The 20,216-nt window shown below is 49.6% G+C and overlaps 1 protein-coding gene across 4 annotated transcripts in view; it reads right to left on the reverse strand.

Moving 5' to 3' along the window:
- The window catches only part of PPP2R5C (protein phosphatase 2 regulatory subunit B'gamma), a 1,570,607-nt gene that overhangs the window by 755,493 nt on the left and 794,898 nt on the right, over nucleotides 1-20,216 (reverse strand). For all 4 annotated transcript variants that reach the window (XM_069637762.1, XM_069637761.1, XM_069637763.1 and 1 more), the window contains one exon: nucleotides 19,455-19,565. In XM_069637762.1, the coding sequence (XP_069493863.1) occupies nucleotides 19,455-19,565 (111 nt within the window). The remainder of the gene's footprint in view (nucleotides 1-19,454; nucleotides 19,566-20,216) is intronic.

Consider the following 20,216-nt stretch of genomic DNA (forward strand, 5'->3'; position numbering starts at 1 on the left):
CTCCCTGATGCCTGTTTTCGCGAGCGTTTAATGGATGAAAACTCGGGTAAGGTCCATAGGAAATTTTTCTAAAATCGAGCGACTTAGGCTTAAAAACACATGGCCGACCCGTAGGGGGCAATAAAACATTTTTACCGAAGCATTCCTTTAACAGACACTGGCCTGTCTGCACTCAAAACCTGCACTTGCCACAATGCTGGCTGCACTACATTTTGTATTGTTGTACCCCTTGCTCAGCACTTTCCAATTTTCCCTTCTTCCTTGCACTTTTTCCCTTTCCCTCACCCTGCATGTGCACATTCTCAATGTTACAGCCTAGTAACATTGTTGTTTTGTCTTCCCTTTTTCCCCTCCCTTGCCTCGTCTCAGCCGCCAAAGTATTTATAATTGCTGTGCCTTTCTAGCACCACATTACGTTTTCTGTGCTCCCCTGGGCCTGGAGAGAAGAGGACACAAAAAGAAAGTCACAGCAATTATAAACACTGTGGCAGCCTCTTCTGTTGTGTTAAGCCCGGCTCTCTGGCAGCAATAAGTAAAAGCTACCAGGAGGGGGTGTTTGCTTGATTATTGCCGTAAGAGCAGAGCTTAACATGAACAGAGGAGGCTGCTTCATTTCACAAAACGGATTCCCTCATGTCAAAACTTTGCCTCACTTCCTGAACATTTTGCATAGGAACTTTCTTTAAAAATATTTTTTACATACATTTTTGATCATGGCCTATCTTTTGAAACAATACCATCTTTGAGTGAACTTCCCCTTTAAGCATTTGTCTGTTATAAGTGCCTGAGATAATCATCCATTTTTCTTTATTTGTTCTAAGGGTAATCTTGAGCTTGCCTTGCATTTAGCAATGTTTTTAAAAATACATTTCTCAGCAACTAATACCTAATATCAAAATGCTGAAAAACAAACACAAGCAAAAAGGTGGCACATAAAAATGGCCACATCCAAAAATAAATGCAAATAATTAAAAATGGGGAAAAAAGAAGCAAAAAATAAGAAATCATTGGATATTCAACGCAGCTCCATAAGAAGGACCGAATGGAAAACTTATTTATGTCCAGTGCCCACTCCTTATGGCTGCTGCAATTATTGCAGGGCTTAGTTTGGTCCTCTCTCAAATTAATAATATTAATGTCTCCTGCACTCTATGGTACCAAATGTTTCATTTCCTCAACCCTCCATAGCCCCTCAACCCCCATGTTCTCACGTTATTTCACTTTAAATGAATAATTTGTGCATTTCCCTCAAAATACATCAATGCAATACTCAACATAAGGCAAAGATTTTATTCATTTCACCAATCACCACAATCAAGAGCTTGGATCAACACAAACAGCAGTAGCCTGGCGGAATGCCTAATTGGATCCATGATTTAATTCGAAGCCGGTCTCCCGCCTGCACCCACACCCAAGCCTTCCTTAATTTGTAAAATGTAAGAACAATTCCATTTAATTGATCAGTGTCATGGGCCTGGTTGGTCGCTAGTAACTGCAATTATCGGGAGCATGAGTGAACGTCCAATACGCTTAGCAGGTTTTTCCACACTGGTGCACCTGCCTGCCCCCCTTGCTCACTCTTAATCGGTCAAATTAATGATCCTATTACTTGCATATGGAGGTTTAATAAAGTGCGTCCGTGTGTAGTGAAAAATGTATTCTGGGAAAAGGCCTTCGTAAGTATCATTAGGCTTATACAGAGGTTCCTACTAATCCAGCCACACAATGAGTCTTGGAAAATAACTCTTGTTACCTCCTACACCTGGCCCAAATAGCTATAAACACTGTTCATATAGCGACACCCCCTTTTAACAGATTACATCAGGTCTCAATCACTGTATAATGAATATTTACAAGCTGCTTAAGCAGATCTCACAATCAACTTCTGAAGACTAGCTCAAATTAGAGGTGCGAGTTTCCCCAAAGGCTTTTCTGACAACTCTTCAGAGGGATTGCAGACTATCATAAAATCATTTATGAAACCTTAATGGGGTGTCCTTCTAGCCATGATATAAAGGCAACTACATGGAGTGATGGTTGAGTCAAAAGACACAGATTACCAGCTGGCTGACTGGCAGATTTTCCAACTTTCATGCTCTAACAGTGCCTTGCCACTGACTGCCACTGACTACCTTTGCCACTGCCCTTATGCACCAGGACATCACGTCACCAATGAGGCTTTCTAGGTGTGCAGGTGCGTTCCCACATGCCAGGTCCAACTCCTGTGGCAACCAAAATGAACATGCATCCTTGCTGTGGCCCGAGACTGTCCTTGCTGCCGCCCTTATAATTTTAAGCATGAAATGAAAATACATTAGACTGCCCAACAGAGACATCCTAGATCTGCTAAAAGATGAAGATGATCCATCATGTGCTATATGAGGCATGTATGTTACTGTAAAATCATATCCGGCTATGTACCCTTTAGTCCTCGAAATCCATTACATCCCTTCTCAATTCACTCATCACCCGAATGAACTGGTTTAGACTATGACCTGCTAATCCACTGACTAGCACCCCAACCAAACTCTACAAGAAGGGGACGTTACGCCAACATTGGCACCAGAACATCGTGCAACATCTACTCCAAAAGCAAGAGGAAATAATCATCATCATCATGAGAAACCCCTTTATGCCTACTTCTCATCCATGAAAAGTGAATCTCGGATTACATTTAGGGTCTTAAAACAAAAGACTTCTCATTTTGCCAGTTCTGCACCTTTTCTGCACTCTCAAATGACAGTCTGTCGTTATACTACATAGGCAATCAGTCCCCAAACCCGTGATTCGCTAACGATCAGCACAACTACATTTTTTGTACTACATATCCACCTCGTTGTACACTAAATTATTTGATTTAATAAATCCTAAAATGTATCCAGAAGCATCTACGCTGCAGTTAGCTTTTTTGGTAACCTTTTGGCATATAACTGGCTGCAACAAATTAAAATGTACTACTGGACATTAGTCAGACCATCTGCCATTAAGTGCAGTTTGGTTGTTTTGGCTGTACTATTTTTCCTCAATAGCATGAAGTAACTCTTGTAGTCTCCCGTCAAACCAAAAAGGAATTAAGCAAGTGTAAGCTTTGAGCATAGTGGCTACCTTGAGCAGAACCGACAGCTGTAAACAGCGGTCTTGTGGTACGACCAACAACTAGAATACAAAACCTCCATGCAATGGAGAATGCCTAACTCAATACACACAAAAACACACACAAACACACACACAAACACACACACAAACACACACGACCCCACAGTCAGATAGATAACAAGACTTGAATTCTTAGCTCCCATCTTCCCATCATTTATTCCTGTTCCTTAGGTCACAGCTTAACTAACCTTCCTGCTTTCTCTAGATGTTCTCCTTCACTCATTAGTGCCTGTTGCTGGCTGTAGACCCCTGAAACTAATTTCTATCTGCATGCTGCATTTGCACAGAATAAAATGAAATGCATGCATCAACTTGTTCACACTGCCACTTGGATTACACAATAATCCAGGTATATCCCTACAACATATAGTTTCGACCCTGGAATTGTATCGCCGGGTTTCCAGATTTAAAATAAACTCCTCTAACTCATATTCTGAATGTAACAGAGGTTGGTTGAGGCCCTTAAGTCTCACTTTGACTTTCAATGGAGCCAAGACAGGTTGAGTTGGTTATGGATTTACCTTAATACTTTTGTTCTCTAGTAAAGTCCCGGCCCTTTGCAAACAACTTGAGGGTTTGGCTAGATGGACCCACCAAGAGAGCTCATGTTTTGGGAGGATCACAGCAGTCAAGCGGTCCATCTTACCCAATCTGTTCTATGTGATGCAGATCCTGGGTCTCGATTTTCCAAAGAAGGCCTTGTGAGATTTACAAGCTCAGGTTCTGCAGTTCATGGCCCACTAAAACTCCCAGGGTCTCCCGGTGTACTATGCTGGCTGCTAAGATCAACGGCTAGTTGGGGGTTCCTAACCTAGAAAAGTTACTATTAAGCCATCCAACTTTTCCCTTTTCTGCACTCTAGGGTCCTCAGAAACTAACACTTACCTGCCAACCCTGCGGGAGTGTCTGGGTCCCCCTCATTGCTAGCTCCTTACCACCCCAAGTCCGAGCAGTGGGAAGCGTACATGCTGTGCTGGGGTGGGGTTTGGGGTGATGGATATGGTCTGATGTGTGGTATTTCTCTGGTGGTCCCCATTGGGCAGTGGTTTTCCAGTTATTCTGCGGCCTCCCCTAGGGTGATCAATAGCAATTACCCCAATGCACATGCCTAGCCCTACATCCACTCACTCCCGCTTGTATGTCAGTGGATGGAGGCTTGACTTACCTTGGCAGTGAATGCCACTTTTCACAATGGGCGGGCTGGGGAGGATTGGCCAATTATTTACACGTTCTCTCGAACAAGTCCTGGATCATCTCAGCGTGACCTGCCACTCTCTCCAGACTCGGCTTCTCCCTCAGTTACAAGAAGTCCCACATAATACCATTCCAAAAGCTCCAATTCATCAGGGCTGTACTGGATGCATCCTTGGGAAAGACCTCGCCACCTAAGTTGAGGGCTCAGGATAGTCTGCAGATGGTCACCAAATTTCAGAGCGCCCAGCGTCTCCCGGCCTTCGATTTTTTTGAGGTTGCTCAGGCTTATGTCATTTTGCATTTTCCTGGTGCCAGAGGCTCACCTGAGAATGAGATCCCTTCAATGGGCTCTTTAAGGAAGGCATGGTATTGAAGTAAGACAGACACAAGTAACTACTTGGATACAATGTTCCTTTTTTACAATGCAGTTGCCATTCAGTTGGTTAACTAACAGAGACCTTCCATTGAGCACCCAGGTGGTGCCGAACCACTCTGTACACAGTATCATATTTGGTTTTTTGAAAGTACATTCACTCCTTTTGTTTCCCCTTTTTCACGCCTCTCATTACATGCGCGTCATACAGTGTCTTTTGTGGATTTCTTCATGCAATGTTGCAGCTTGCAACCTTGGTTCAAACACAAGCCGATTTCGTATCCGTTTCTCTGACTCACAGGCTTTGATGCTTTTACTCGCGCGGTTTTCTTGCAGGCAAAGGACAGTACCACGGCAACAATCTCTCCTCCCGGCCTGGGTTATCGACACAGGAGCACCCTGCATACCTTTGATGCACAGCAGAGGATTGTTCAGCTTCAGTTCGCGGTCTTAGGCTTTCATTTTCCAAGGCTCAAGAAATAATGGTTTCTAGAGGTTAAGGGTACCTCCCTCCTTGCAACCCTCTCCGGTCTTGCCGCCTTTCTTCTTGTGTTAAACTGCCACCTTGGAACTGCTGTTTCCTCATGTGGTTTGCCTCACTCAAGAGTGTGCTTTCGTCCACTGCCTTTTATCAGTGTGATGGAAATCAGGGGTGTGTAATTATCCATAAATGCCGGACCTTGCCTGTCCATGATGTTCAACATGTCAGGTATACAGCTCTGGCGATAGTCTGTTACTCACAAACTGTCCGTGAGAAAGTGTTCCGTGTCGGGAAAAGAGGGGTGGGGGTTGATATTCTAGGTATGGGGAAAAGGTGTTATAGGGAAGGGGATACCGAGTTTCACCCTTCGGTGTCCCACTTCCACTCCCGAACACCCCTCATCCAGATGATCCTCCCATACTGGCCCATCCCCAGAAACTGGTTCCAATAGCTATGTTTGGGCCACTTGGATGACAGATCCCCGGGGACTAGCGGGTGAGGCACCTTCAGGTTTCTCACACAGAATCCCAACGGAAACCTTAAATAAATAAATCAGGTCTTGAGCAACCGTCAGACTATTTCTGCCAGTTCACAGACAGCCCCAGTTGGAACAGAAGCTGGAGGAGTGACTGAAGTTTGGCTGTTGCAGTCCGTGGGCAAGGACTCCGCAGAAGCCAATCGTCCAAATATGGATAGACATTAACTCCCTCCAGTCTGAGGAATGCAGCGATGACCGCCATCTTTGTAAAGACACAGTGCCAAGCCGAGACCAAACGGCAGCACACGATACTGGAAGTGTTCGGTTCCCAAGTAAAACTGAAGGTATTTCAGATGTGGGCACCACACCAGGATATGCATTTAAGCGTCCAAAAGATCTACCACACAGAGCCAATCGCCCATCCGGAGAGAGAACTTTAGCTGGCGGGCATGATCCTCTTGAATCTTTCTTGGGTTAGGAAAAAATTGAAGTTGGAGAGGTCAAGGATAGTGCGCAGACCAGCCTGGTTGGGGTGGTCACTGTAAACAAACAGGAGTGATATCCCTCCCCTTGCTCCCGTAAGGGAGCAGGTTCCACCGCTCTGAGATCCAGAAGTTTCTGTACCTCAGCTCTGAGGGAGGGCCACCACGTCTGCTGAAGATGAGGGAGAGAGGGTGGGGTTTGAGGGAGGGAAAAGCGAAAAAACCGCACGGGCAACAGAAACCCATTGATCTGATGAGGTTTGCCACGGCCCCAGATAAAACGAAATTCGTCCTCCTACCAGAGTCTGGTGAGACTGATGAAAAACATTTAGATGGTTTGTCAGCAGCAAGAACACCTGTTGCCGAAGAGGAGGCTGATGACAGAGAAAAAACTGCCACTTTGCCTTTGCGGCGAGGCCCACCAGCGGAACCTTCTGCCGGGCGTGCATGGCGCTCCTGGAACCCTCTGAAACCTGAGTAGGACCTTGTCTGAGTCTCCAACCTCTGCGTAGTAGCTGCTTTAGTTGGGGATTTGGCAGGGAACTACAAGGATTTAGCTGTTTGCATGCTTGCCTTTGCTTTATTAAGTTCCTCATCAGTGGACAAGTGGAACAGCTCTTTACCTTCGAAGGGAAGATCAAGTACTTTGTCCTGAACCTCCGAGAACTTTGTAGCATGCATCCACACTTGGCGGGAGATGTCTAGTACAACCCATAAGGCCTCGAGCAGAAGTTTCTACATGATGGGCCGCGGCCTCCAGCAGGTCCTGAGCCAGCACTCTAGCATCAGATAGGCCCTCTTTAAAATCCTGCAGCCTGTCTGGAGGGATACATTTATAAAATTCAGAAAGCTCCAGCCACAGCTTGAGATTTGCCACGGCCAGGATGACTTTGGTATTCGCCTGATGCAGCTAAAGAGCAGAATTGGAAAATACTTTTTCCCCAATGGCATCAAGAAGTTTGTCCTCTTTGAACAGGACCGGAGAGGAAGCCGTAGAGGATGTTGAGGACGGCTTAGACTGGAGCGTAGCTGCTGCCACCACTGTTGATGAGGGGAGTGGACATGCAGTCAATGGCATGTTTTCTGACGAGTGCCGCTTGTTTCAGGCATCAAGTTATTTGTGTGCTGCCCGAAAAGGAGATTTTTCACAGACCTTGCAGGCTTCAGCTAGCACATCCTTTTGAAGGAAAAGGCGTGTGCGCTCCTGTGTCAGAAGAGTTAAGGCTCCTGAAAGTACACCTTGTGGATACAGAAGCTCGGATATCGTAATTTCCAGCAACGCCATCATATCCACGACCCGGTCATGAAAAGCTCCGAAAGAGTGGGGCCGGTCCTCGCTATCCTGGTCTGCTTGGTCTTCGTCAGCTGTGGCGCGAACAGAAAACTGACCCGCAGCACTTGGTACCTCAGACCCCATGGACGTACTTGACTGCGCAACGGGCGACTTAAGCACAGGTGATAGTGAAGGCAGTGGTGGCAGTGTAGGAGGGGTCCCAGCAGAAGAGGAGGGGGGGGTGGAACTATCAAAACCTGCCGAGGGGTTGTAGGAGCAGGCTGCAGCTTGAGAGGCTTAGTATACATTTTTTTTAATAGACTAAGGTAGCGGACGCAGGAGCAGGTGAGACGAAGCGGAAACCAAGCATGCCACTCCATCGGAGGGCGGAAAGGGTTCCTTATTGTTCACATTCCATGGAAAAATGCTGCTCTACCAAAATATAGGTCCCTCGACACCAGCCGTTGAGAACGTTGGTGTGAAAGTGCTAGTCAAAATGGCCACCTCACACAGCGTGGATTGAACTGCCATTTTGTCACTGCCCAAGGTGAACTGCGACAGTCAGTGAGGCCATTGCCACCACAGGGGTTTCAGGGGCTTTTTTAAAATCCATTTTAGCCTTACGACAGGGAACCTCGGCAGAGCCGGTACTTGAAGACTTTTCCCTCCTTTGTCCCCTCAGCAGGAATGGTTCAACCACAAGATCGTTAGTGCGAAGGCTTGCTGAGAATCTTCCAAACATGAAGATAACGCTGGTCCTCCTTTTTACTTGAACTTACCTTCCTTTATAAACTGAAGTGCAGTGCTCCGTGAAACAGAGTTCTTTGCCGCCTCAGACGTGAAGAGACAGCTGTTTCAGCCTTTACAAAGCGAAAACTTCTATAAGGCAAGGATCTGGGGCACAGTGAAATTGACAGAATTCCTTTCTGTCACCGAACACCACAGAAGCTCTTTGTGCCAGCTTGCGGATATCTAACTGCGCAATTGCTTTAAACAAAGGCCCTGGTCTCTCACGCAATAAGCAGTCCTATAGACACAGAGGCACGCCGATAAGTGCGCGTGCGCTCGTGCAGGAACAACTATTTACAACGTTATATCCTAAAAGGATTCAGAGGTTTGACTGCTTTACTACCAATGTAGAACGCGCGCAAGGCCTTTTCTCCCTCAGCAGCTGCGGAACGCGAACTTTCAAACATACGGCTTCTTCGCTGGTTTACTTCCTTCTACTTCAGATACTGTATGAACACATGTCTATTGAGAGCTTGAACTAAACACAATCAGCAGCTGTTCATAAATGTATACGCTTTCAAGCTTTTCTTGAGAATTTGGCAAGTTAACTTTTCTCACTGTATTTAATGTGTCACTTATCTTAATCTTCCCTTTTCCTCCGGCTTTTGGTTTCTGGACAACGCTTTTGGCAACATTGAATTCTTTAGATTTATTTTTGGAGCTTCCTTTAGTTGTGTCCTCTCACGTGCTGAGCTGGAATGAAAGGCAGTTTAACTACCTCATCAGACTCTCCAGCCAATCAGTGCTGTCCAGCTGAAACACCATCAGGAGTCGGGACAAATCAGATGTCTGCCAATATAGTTAAGGTGTAAAACTGACAAGCAGGTTAAACACCCTTCCTAGAACCAAGATCCCCCTGTGCCATACCCCAAACCTCCTCATAGCTGAGACATGCCTAGGAAACCTGACAGGTTTAGGGTCAACCCCACCCCCGCAGCTAGAGCTCTCTGAGGAGGCACCTCAAGATTTACGGTTTTAATTATAGCCCCTAGTCGGGGATCCTCGGGATAACCCTGGTGCCTTTAGTCCTGCACAGGAAACCTCGAGACTAGGCTTGGTACCTTAAGTTCCAGATTGAGAAACCTCAGTAATAACCCTGGTCAAAACAGCCCCAGAAATGTTGGGCTTAACCTGAACCCCCAGATGGGGAACCTCAAATGAATACCACGTCTAGACAGCCCCTTGACAGGGGGCCTCGGAGCAAACTCCGGAATCCAGGTTAGATCCCTTTCGGGACACCTCAGGGTGAACCCTGGTGCCAGAGCCACTTGGGCCGCTACCGGAACCAGAAGACACCTGGGAAAGAGTCCCCTGGCCGGGGTGCCCTAAAAAGTAAAGAACTTCGAACGCTTGAACTTGACACGAATCCAACACAGTAAAGAAGACTGTGGAACCGGAGCAGCAAGAGGAAGGACAAGTGAACAAAAAGAACATTTCCATAAAATGCAAGTGCATCCGACCCAGACCGTGCGGACAAAAGCACTGAAGGGTGATGCGCACTACTCAGCTCAGGAAGGCTGGGTTACGTTACGTCACGTCTGGTGGCCCCGCGTAAAAATAAGAGTAGGACAACACTTATCTTTGATGCTTCAAGAGTGCTTCGGTCCTGTCCAAATGGATGCAATGTCCCAAAAGTATGGAAGAAAGGGGACTGGACGTAGGAGTATATAGCTTTGCATGATTTGATTCTCTGAGCATTGCGTTTTATCAAAAATTTAAATGCATAATACTCTTGGAGCACATTTAATTCCTTCTGGAAGGGTGCTGCTTATACTTGTTCAATATTGTGTAAAAGTGAATTTTAAACTTAACAGCACTGTCAATACTGATGCTTATCTGTGCATCTTTTGCCCCCAAGTGAATTCCTTACTATTAAATTGCGCACATATTTTCAAGTTCTAAACACTGGTCTTAGGTTGTGAATCATTCAACACAGTCTTGCACATAAAGTATGTGACAGGGGTGAGTCTTTTTATTAGGTTTGTGAAGTCATAATGAAGCATGACACTAGACAACCGATTCAAAGTTCAAACAAAATGTATTTAACTTAAAGGTCAGGATGGTTTAAATCCTAACTTGCCCTATGGTAAGGTGGATTTTCCCTACCCAAATAAACTAAGGAAATTCAGAGTCAGAAAGTTCAACTTTAAGGTCTGTGTGCTGGTGGCGCTGTGGAGCAGCCCAAGATGGCTGCCTAGCTCCTGAGCTCCGTGTGGGACTGGTCGATATCCGTTTATATCTGCGGCCACACTGTGCGTTACACGCCTATCTCTGCATCACCTTTGCCCCACACCTCAGCGCCTCTGCCGAGCGAAATTCCGGCTCCTCTACGACCCCGGGCGACCCAATTCGGGGTCCTGGACTGGGCGGCCTGACTCCGGCTCTCTCCTCCGCGGTGTCTCAGGGCCTGGCACCTCTTCTGTGCGCTCGATCGGGCGGACTGCGGCCCGATCGGAATCCCGGCGGCCTCCAGGCGTCCTGGGTCTGACACCCCCCGGGAGCGGCCTGACTGGGGGCCCGTGGCCGGCAGTGACGCGGTCGCGTCCCGGCCCTCCGCCGGCCGTGAGAGGACTCCGGCTGTGGTCCCTTGCTGGGGGATCGGGGGTGCGAGCCCCCGGAAGGTGAGGGGCGGCTGCCGGTAGGCCCTACATCCCCGCCCGGCCCCCCCCGGGCGGACTGCGGCCCGCTGGGGGACTTGTCAGCACACCGAGGCCAGCAGATCGGCGGCGACGTCCCCCACCAAGTCCCCGCTTGAGTCTGGCTCTCTCCCCCGCGGTGTGCGCGGCGCCAGCCCGAGGCCTTCCCCCTTCTCAGGGCCTTGCACCTCTCCTGGGCGCTCGATCGGGCGGACTGCGGCCCGATCGGAGTCGCGGCGGCCTCCAGGCGTCCTGGGCCTGACACCCCCGGGAGCGGCCTGACTGGGGGCCGTGGCCGGTGACGACGCGGACGCATCCCGGCCCTCCGCCGGCCGTGAGAGGGCCTTGGCTGGGGTCCCTTGCTGGGAGATCAGGGGGGTGCGCCCCCGGAAGGTAAGGAGCGGCTGCCAGAGGCCCCTACATCATCGCCCGGCCCCCCCGGGCGGACTGCGGCCCGCTGGGGGACCCGTTAGCACACCGCGGCCTGCGGATCGGCAGAGACGTTCTCCACCACGTCCCCGCTCGAGACTGGCTTAGTGGCGCCCCCCCCCCCCCAGATTCGCTTCCCGGGTCGCCTGCCTTGGCGGCCCGGTCCTCTCCACACTGTGGGCCCTGGGTGCTGCCCAACACCGGCACACCCCAATCAGCCCCGCTGGGCCCTGTCCTCCTTCACCCGAGAGGCCCCCACAGCTGGGGTTCTCCCCCCTGGTATTTCCCCCGCACTCTTCTCTCTGATATTGGGACCACCGCTTACTCCACCTCCGCGCACCAACCCACGATGCCTAGCAAGACCAAGGGATCCTCCAAGGGGGGTGCCATGGATAGATTCGCCAGGGCTGTCCAGAGGGAGGAGGCTGACCGGGACTTACCTATTACTGAGGAGCTGGAGAACAACGTTTGCCCCCCTCCTGCGGCCCCTGACCTGACCACGATCATGGAAGCTATGGCCAAAAACTTTGCTTCCTTTCACGAGAAGCTTGACGACATCAATGCCAATGTTGCCTCTTTAAAGACACGGGTGGATCAGGCGGGGACCAGGATCACAGACGCCGAAAACCGTATATCAACTAATGAGGATGCTATACATGCGCTACAAGATACTGTGGCATCACTGTCCCAAGATATGCGGAATGTGAAAGCAAAGTGTGAGGATCTCGAGTCGCGCTCCCGCAGGAACAATCTGCGTATTATCGGAGTGCCAGAAAACGCCTTAAAGGGTCGCATGGAAGACGCGGTCGAATCATTGTTGAGGTCCCTCCTGGGTGACCCCGCCATGTCCCCATACTTCACCGTCGAGCGCGCTCATCGGGCTCTGTCACCCAGACCCAAGCCAGGGGACATTCCCAGACCCATCATAGCCAGGATTCTCAATTACAGAGACAGAGATCTTATCCTCCGCCTGGCCCGAGAGAAGGGAGACCTGCGATTCGAGTCTCACACAGTGAGAATCTTCCCGGACTTCTTTGTAGCGGTCCAGCAAGAGAGGCGTCACTTTATTGGAGTCAAGAAACTACTCAGAGAACGGAATGTCCCCTATGCTATCCTGTTTCCAGCCCGTCTCAAAATCACACACAATGGGAAATTGTACTTTTTCACTGTACCAGAGGAGGCAGTGAAATTCATCGAGGCGCATCTACCGCTTCCCATCCCGGCGGGAGCTCAGGCTGAGGATGTCTGAGTCGATGCCACACACTAACTGGCCTTCTCTATCTTATCCATGGTGCTCGTCAATCGGAACTTGGTCATTGTAACAACTCACAACAGTCCTATGGTCTCAGGCCCCCTGTGTGCCCAGCCGGGCGAGGTGCTCGGCTGGCTATGGAGGCCTGTCTTCTGATCCGGCTACTGCAGAACCTGTCACTGACGGCGTTGCTGTCATGCATATTTGTCCCTAAAGCCGCCCACACGGCCACAGCACACCTCGCTGCATTTGCAATGTTCTTGGTTTTTTGGTTCCCGCTGCTTTGGTGCCACTGTTGGGCACGGGAAGGGTGTCATCCCCGTTGGATGTCGCCCCCCGACCTCCATGCTTTGGGGAGTGTCGGGTTAGCTGGAGATACCTGCGGGGAGGGGTGGGGGTTTCACACTGCAAGTTGGGGGTGGGCAGTGAGGGTGGGACGCGGTTGGGGTGGGGATTGGGGACATGTTTTCGAAAATGGCAGTGGCGGACTGACAGCTGGTCGCGCACCGGATCGCAATGCTCTAATTGTACATCATTCTGTTTCTGCATTTCAGCATCTGTGGTGGGATGTTCACTAAGCTTATTGAGATATATCTGTCCGCTTCAGTCATGGGTACTCTGTCACTGGGAGATCCGGTGACCATTGCACTGGGGTCCGGTACTGGGGAAGGTGGGATCTGGCGTCCTCTGACGTTGGATCACTATCTCTGGTTTCTCCGCAATGGGATTTTATTGATTGGGGTACTAGTATGGCTGTGACGATAATGACATGGAATGTCCGGGGCCTCAGCAATTACACCAAGGGTCGCAGGATCATGGCTTACGCTAATAGGCACCACTGCAAGGTGTTACTCCTGCAGGAAACACACTCCACTGGCCCGTTGGCCAGAAGCATTGCGCCCACATGGGGTCCCCTCAGGTACTTCACGACCTACTCTACGAGGGCCCGTGGAGTGCTGACACTAATTCATAAGTCTCTTAAATTCTCTCTTCACAGAAGCTATATTGACCCGGGGGGGAGGTACGTCATCCTCCATTGCGCCATCGCCAACAGAGATTACCTACTCGTTAACACTTATGGCCCCAATGTAGACTCCCCTGAGTTTATTGATCAGGTGGTGTCCATACTCCTGGGATACGTGGGTGTACAGATCATCTGGGGGGGTGACATGAATTTTATTTTAGACCCTGCCGTGGACAGGACTGGCTCTGCCGCCAGACCCTTAGCGAGTGCAGCGCGCAGGCTCTTGACACACTGCAAGTCACTGGATATCCTGGACAGTTGGAGAGCTCTCCATCCGTTAATGCGGGAATACACATATTATTCATCGGTACATGATAGCTCTTCTAGAATTGATCTGATCCTACTGTCGGCCCAACTCATTGGTGGGGTTTCAGATATTCGTATACTTGCACGTACTCTGTCTGATCATTCACCGGTTGTACTGATCATTAACATGGGCATCCAAGCCCCCACCATGAATACTTGGCGCTTTAAATCGGCCGCCCTGCAAGACATCGTTTTCAAGGCAGACATTCTGTCGGATATTCGGTCCTACTTTGAATTCAACTCGCCACAGGACACCACCCGGGGGGTCCGCTGGGACGCCTTCAAGGTGTTCATTCGGGGGGCAGCCATCTCTAGGGAGTCCGGGGTTCTCAAGTCCATTAGGGCCTCCCTGTCGCGATCTGAAGCCAAACTGCGGGATCTTGAGCGGGCCCACCCCACCTCTGTTGACCCTATCATCCTTTCCCAGATAAGTGAGGAACTGAAGCTGTTCAACGAGCAGGCCGGCAGGGAGGTGCAGTACTTTAGCCGACCTCAGGCGGCGCGGAAATACGGTGAGGGGGACAGACCTGGCAAAACTCTGGCCGCCTTGGCCAGGGGGGAGTGGGGGCCAGCCCAAATCACCTGCGTCAAAGGTAGCAATGGGTCGACCCAGTGGTCGGACCAACATATTTTAGAGACCTTCATGGACTTTTACTCCGAACTGTACTCGCAGCCTCCCGAACATAGCGAATCGCAGATGCGCGAGCTCCTTGCCCAGATCCCCACCACTGTCGTCTCCCATGCTACAAGGGAACAGCTAGACTCCCCCTTCACCCTGGACGAAATAGTGGAGGCCATTTCCAGCCTTCCGAAGGGTAAAGCACCGGGCCCCGACGGGCTTACGGCCGAATTCTTTCAGGAGCACGTGGCCATATTGGGCCCCGAATTGCTTGAGGTCTGGAATGAATCCCTGCGCCTGGGCTCTCTTCCCCCATCCCTACGTGAAGCTGTTATCACGGTTCTCCTTAAGCCTGGCAAGCCGCCCGATGAATGTGGCTCGTATCGCCCCCTCTCACTCATGAACCTAGATACGAAGATCTTCGCCAAGGTGATTGCTAATCGCTTTCTCCCGGTCATGCCTTATATGGTTCATGAGGACCAGTCCGGTTTTGTCCCTGGCAGATCCACATCACACAATATTAGACGGCTGCTCAACGTAATGGCCCGCATAGACCAGAGCGTGAGTGCGGTGGCGGTGACATTGGATGCCCAGAAGGCTTTTGACATGGTTTCCTGGAGATACATGTGGCTGGTTCTGGAAACCATGGGCGTCGGTCCTGGGATGATCTCCTACATCAGATTATTATACACCTCCCCGGTTGCCAGAGTCCGCGTCAACTCTCAAACTTCTACACTGTTTCCTCTCTTCCGGGGTACCCGCCAGGGATGCCCATTCTCCCCAATTCTGTTCGCCCTCGCCATCGAGCCTATGGCGGACTTTATCAGGGAACGACACATGCGCGGGGGAATACCTCTCCGGGGCGCCTCCGAGGTGGTCTCCCTATACGCGGACGATGTCCTTCTGTTCGTCAGGGACCCAGATCTCTACCTCGACCCTCTCCTCCGGGACATCACCCGCATCGGGACTTTTTCAGGCTTCACTATAAATTACACAAAGTCCGAACTTTTCCCCCTCACACATTCCACACTTCACCCGGCCACTGAATACCCGCTCAGGTGGTCTCCCAATGGGATCAAATATTTGGGGGTTCATGTGTCCCGGACCAAGGAGACCCTTCTGGCTGACAACTATGTGACATTGGCTGCACTGGCCGAAGCCAAACTAGAGCGCTGGCGCTCTCTTCCCTTATCATTGGCCGGGCGGCTGTCGCTGGTCAAGATGATACGTCTCCCTAAGTTCCTGTACACGTTTACTAATGTTCCCATCTGGCCTGGAAATAGTTACTTCACTGATCTACACAAGCTGTGTGCCCAATTCTTGTGGCATTCCGGCGCGGTGCGGAAAAAGTGGGGTGCTATGACCCTTCCCTATGATAGGGGCGGGTTCACGGCCCCTGACTTGATGAGCTATTGGACTGCGGCGCAGGCACAATTTGCCACATACTGGTATCCTGGTCCTCCTTCCCGCCCGCATGTCAGGCTTGAAATCATTGCTGCTTCCGGCGCTAACATTATGTCCCTACTTCTACACCGGAAATATGAACCTGACTCTCCCATAGACCCCGTCCAGACCACCTTGTTTGCCTGGAGGCGGATATTCGCTGCTGCCCCTGAGACTCACCCTTACTACAAATGGCTCCCTGCATGGCGGGTCCCCAGTTTGGAACCCACGAATGACTCAGCCCTGGCACGGCACTGGCGGGACCTGGGTTATCTGGCCCTTACAGACTTTTACCCGGATGGGGTATTCATAACGCCACAGACGTGGAAACCAGCCCACTCGGGCTCGCCACTCGAGCTACTTCAGTTTTACCGACTCCGCGCAGCGTTCCGGGCAGCTTGGCCCACCTTCCCCAGCGAACCCCCAGACCACCCTGCCATCTCCTACATAGCTAACTCCGGGGGGGCGCGGGGAGTGGTCTCATCATTGTACAAACTCCTGCTCACTGCTTCAGCAACACCGCCCCCCAGGGCGAGAGAGGACTGGGCCTCTGAACTGGGGGTTGTTATTTCAGAGCAGCTGTGGGGTAAAATGTGCTCCCACACCAGTAGGGTCTCTCTTAATTTTCGACATCGCACTATGCAGTACAAGCTGCTGAATAGGCTATACTATACGCCACGCAGACTTTCCAAATTCGCCCACTCCGACACGCGACTCTGCCCCCGTTGTGGGGCGGAAGATGCCGGTCATCTCCACATGTTCTGGGATTGCCCCAACCTGGCCCCATTCTGGGATGAGATTTTTAAGACCATGTCCGCACTCTGTGATGCGGTGCTTGAGCCTGACCCGATGGGGGCGTTGTTTGGTCAGTGGGATGCTGAGGGCGCCAGAGGAGAGGCCAGGCTGTTAAATGTATGCTGTGCAATCGCTAAAAAATGTATTCTTCAAAACTGGAACCGCTCGGCACCCCCCACTTTCCAGAAATGGTTGAACTTGGTGACCTGGTCCCGTGACTGCGAGGAGGACTACATTATTACCCTCCCAGCCCGGTCCCGGCCCAAAAACATTTGGACTGCCTTCAACAGCTATCTCAACGCTCTCGATGCTACCTCTTTGGCGGATGGCTCGCCCTAGACCCCATTTCTGTACATTGTGCTCCCCAATATGGCACTTAGCTGATCTTTATCTGCAAATGTATGCTACTGTGTGTGAACATCCCAGTGTAATGTACCTTGTCATGTTTAAAGAACATACTCTCGATTTGATGTGTGTGTATGTCAACTGCCACTGCCAGCAAAAATAAAAGTTTAAAAAAAAAAAAAAAACTTTAAGGTCTGTGTGTCCAAAACCTATACTTGCCCTCACAGCTAAAGCTATACAATGTGTAGGCATGCCAGCAACAAATGACTTGGTGTTCCAAATAAGGCTGAGCTTCTTCCAGCTCTAGGCTCCCTTTCCAGATCCCCTTCCCCAAGTTCAAAGCAGTACCAAAAAGGTCTTTGGGGTTCCCTTCCCCAACCCTATAACACAATTCCAAAAGTCTTAAGGTTCTCTTCCCCAAGTCCAAAAGCAGTTTCCAAGAAAAACCTTGGGGTTCTCTGCCCCACAGAGAGAACAGTTTCAAAAAAGGCCTCAGGGCTCCTTCCCCAAGACAAGACAGTTTACAATGTCTTGCGTTTCCCTTCCCCAAGATGTCAGCTCTTCCAGCTTGCCAATGTAGAATCAGTTCAACTGTCTTAATTCTCACAATCAGTTCCAGGTTACTTTTGCAATCCTTAAGTTTCAGTTGATATAGCTTGCATTGACTTCAGCAATCTTAGTCACTTGCAATCTTAGTCACAAGTGAAGATTCTTTATCTGGACTTTCCTTGACTTTTCCAGATAGGATATCTTTGGTCTAGGTGCAGATGTTGGACCACACAGTCCACGCATTACAGATCACGCAACCAAAAACACTAGGTTTCTTGTTCACACATGTCTTTCACCACGCCTGTGCTTTTAGTTTGCATGCATTCTGAATTTTCCTCGACTGTCTTCGTGGCTTTGCCAGAGTGTGTTCTTCCACACAACTCACTCTCTTCCAACATCTTGCTTTCAGAAACTTCATAAGTGTTCATCACTTGCTTTTCACATTATTCATAATGTTTCATTATTTGCCTTTAGATGTTCATTACGTGTGTTTCACACCTGTTTCTACTTCATTAATGTGCTTTTCAAAGCTTTCCTTCAATTCAGTATTCAATAAGGCTTGTAAAGTGTTCCTTTGATTCAATACTCCATAGCACATGCTTCTCATTTATGTTCCTTCACTTTAAAGTTCAGCGTTTGTTCGTAGTATTCAAAAGACTCCTTACTTTGGGTTCACGGTCACTAGCATATACATTTCCTTTCAACTGGCATCACCATATGAGCCTTGCAGTAGCCCCAGGAGAGCACCGGTACCAGTGTTCCCTTAGATGCATTCAACGGTCCTCAGCAGTTCCTCTGGGCATTCTCTCCCTCTTCTGGGTTCTCCACACACTTCTCTGCGTGACTGAGCAGTGCTCGTCTGCTACGAAAACCTGCTGTGGGTAAGCCGGTAGTTCCGCCTCTCCCTCTGGGACGCTACCAGTGGCCTGCAGAGCTGAGTCCTCCATGCCCCACAGGTCAAGCTGTGGGTACCCAACAACGCGGACTGTCGCCTTTGTTCCTTTCAGGGCCCGCTGTCAGTTTCTTAGCAGCAAAAGCCACCATCCTGGCCTCCAGGCAGGACCCTCCTCAGCAGCTCTCTTTGCAGGAATTCAGCCCTCCCAGCCCCGTCTCTTCCTGCCTGACGTCTCGCCTGCTGTTTTCCCCTTCCTTTCTGTCGGCTCCACCTTTTATGCACCTGCGACCCATTGAGTTGCATGTGCAATTGCCTGACCGCAATTACTGGTGTTTTCTGGACATGCCTGACCCTCAATAGTTCCAGGCCTCTTCCTCGTCTCAGTAACAGAGTGGTTAACTGCATGCTAGCGTGTACAACTCCTAGTCACCTGTTCCCAGTACTAGAGTGGTATGCCTGAGGGGAAATAAAAGGACGCGAGGGGGGAGGGGTTAAGGTTTGTTCTCACAAGGGAAAGGAGGAGGCCATGCTTCGCCTAAAGACATCCTCTTATTCAACCTCTTCCTACTGTCACTACCTTGACAGCATTTTCCAGGGTCATCCTGGAAGGAAGAAGAGGGAAAAGGATGACAATATTCTATAAAGACTGCTGGGACTAAAGGTTCCTCATGGAATGGGGATAACGCATCTCACCCAAGGACATCCCCCTTCCATTCCCCAAGATTCCTCTACACAGGTGATCCTCCCTCGTAAATCCACCCCCATGGTCAGGAACCAAAAGATGCCCCGTACCTGGTCACCCGAGTAGAGGATATCAGGGAGAAGGAAGTGAGGGCACCCTCATGTTGCTCACAGTTTCTAAATTGAGATTTGTATTTTCAACATGGTATCAAGTTCCAATATGAAAAATAGTTCATGACACGCTAAAAACTTACCTGAAGATGAGGCCAAGCTGCTTCAAGTGTCGGTTCATCCTCCTCTGGATCAAATTCAGCTCCCGTTGGATTGGAAGATGGAGGTAATGTCCGAAACATGTTCACTGCAAACTAGATTGAAAATACATGAATGTTACAACTTCATATACACCAGTCAAAAGAAAAGCATCACAATTATATTTGGACGGTGAAAAACAAGAGCCCTCAAAACGCAGGTGCTAAGTAGTACATTTTGATGTCCATTATCATCCAATCTATTACCAGCAAATTGCTAATAGTTGGTATTTACTGACACTGCTGCTGAAAAGCCAATAATCAACTATTCGCTTAATTTATTTGCAAAAAAGCCATCAAGTTTCCTTTTTAGCCAGAGTAACCCAATAAACAGGGAAACAATTTCATTTAGTCTGTGGTTATGTTGGACTGATGTTTACACAGATTAAAAAGTTATGGTGTGCAACTGTGTTTTCTTCACTCCTCAGGTACAATCACACCTTCCTTGATGTCAATAACACCAATGCTGCCTCAAAATGAGTGTGCAGGAGGGTGACCGTTAAAAATGTGGAAGCTCGACAAGCAAATGAAGACCGCAATAGACTCATGATATGACAATTTAGGAGGCCCAGAAGATTACCCGGCTGCCATTTTCATATGCTTTTTCTGTGTTTCTTTCAAGTTGACATTGTGGTGTGTATTAACCCAGCTGGTTGCATTCGATCACAGGTCCAGATCAGGCCAGCAGTTGGAAAGTTAGAAAGTTGG

Source organism: Ambystoma mexicanum, chromosome 14 (genome assembly GCF_040938575.1).
Source record: "Ambystoma mexicanum isolate Mex_15411 chromosome 14, UKY_AmexF1_1, whole genome shotgun sequence".
In the NCBI taxonomy this organism is placed as follows: Eukaryota; Metazoa; Chordata; class Amphibia; order Caudata; family Ambystomatidae; genus Ambystoma; species Ambystoma mexicanum.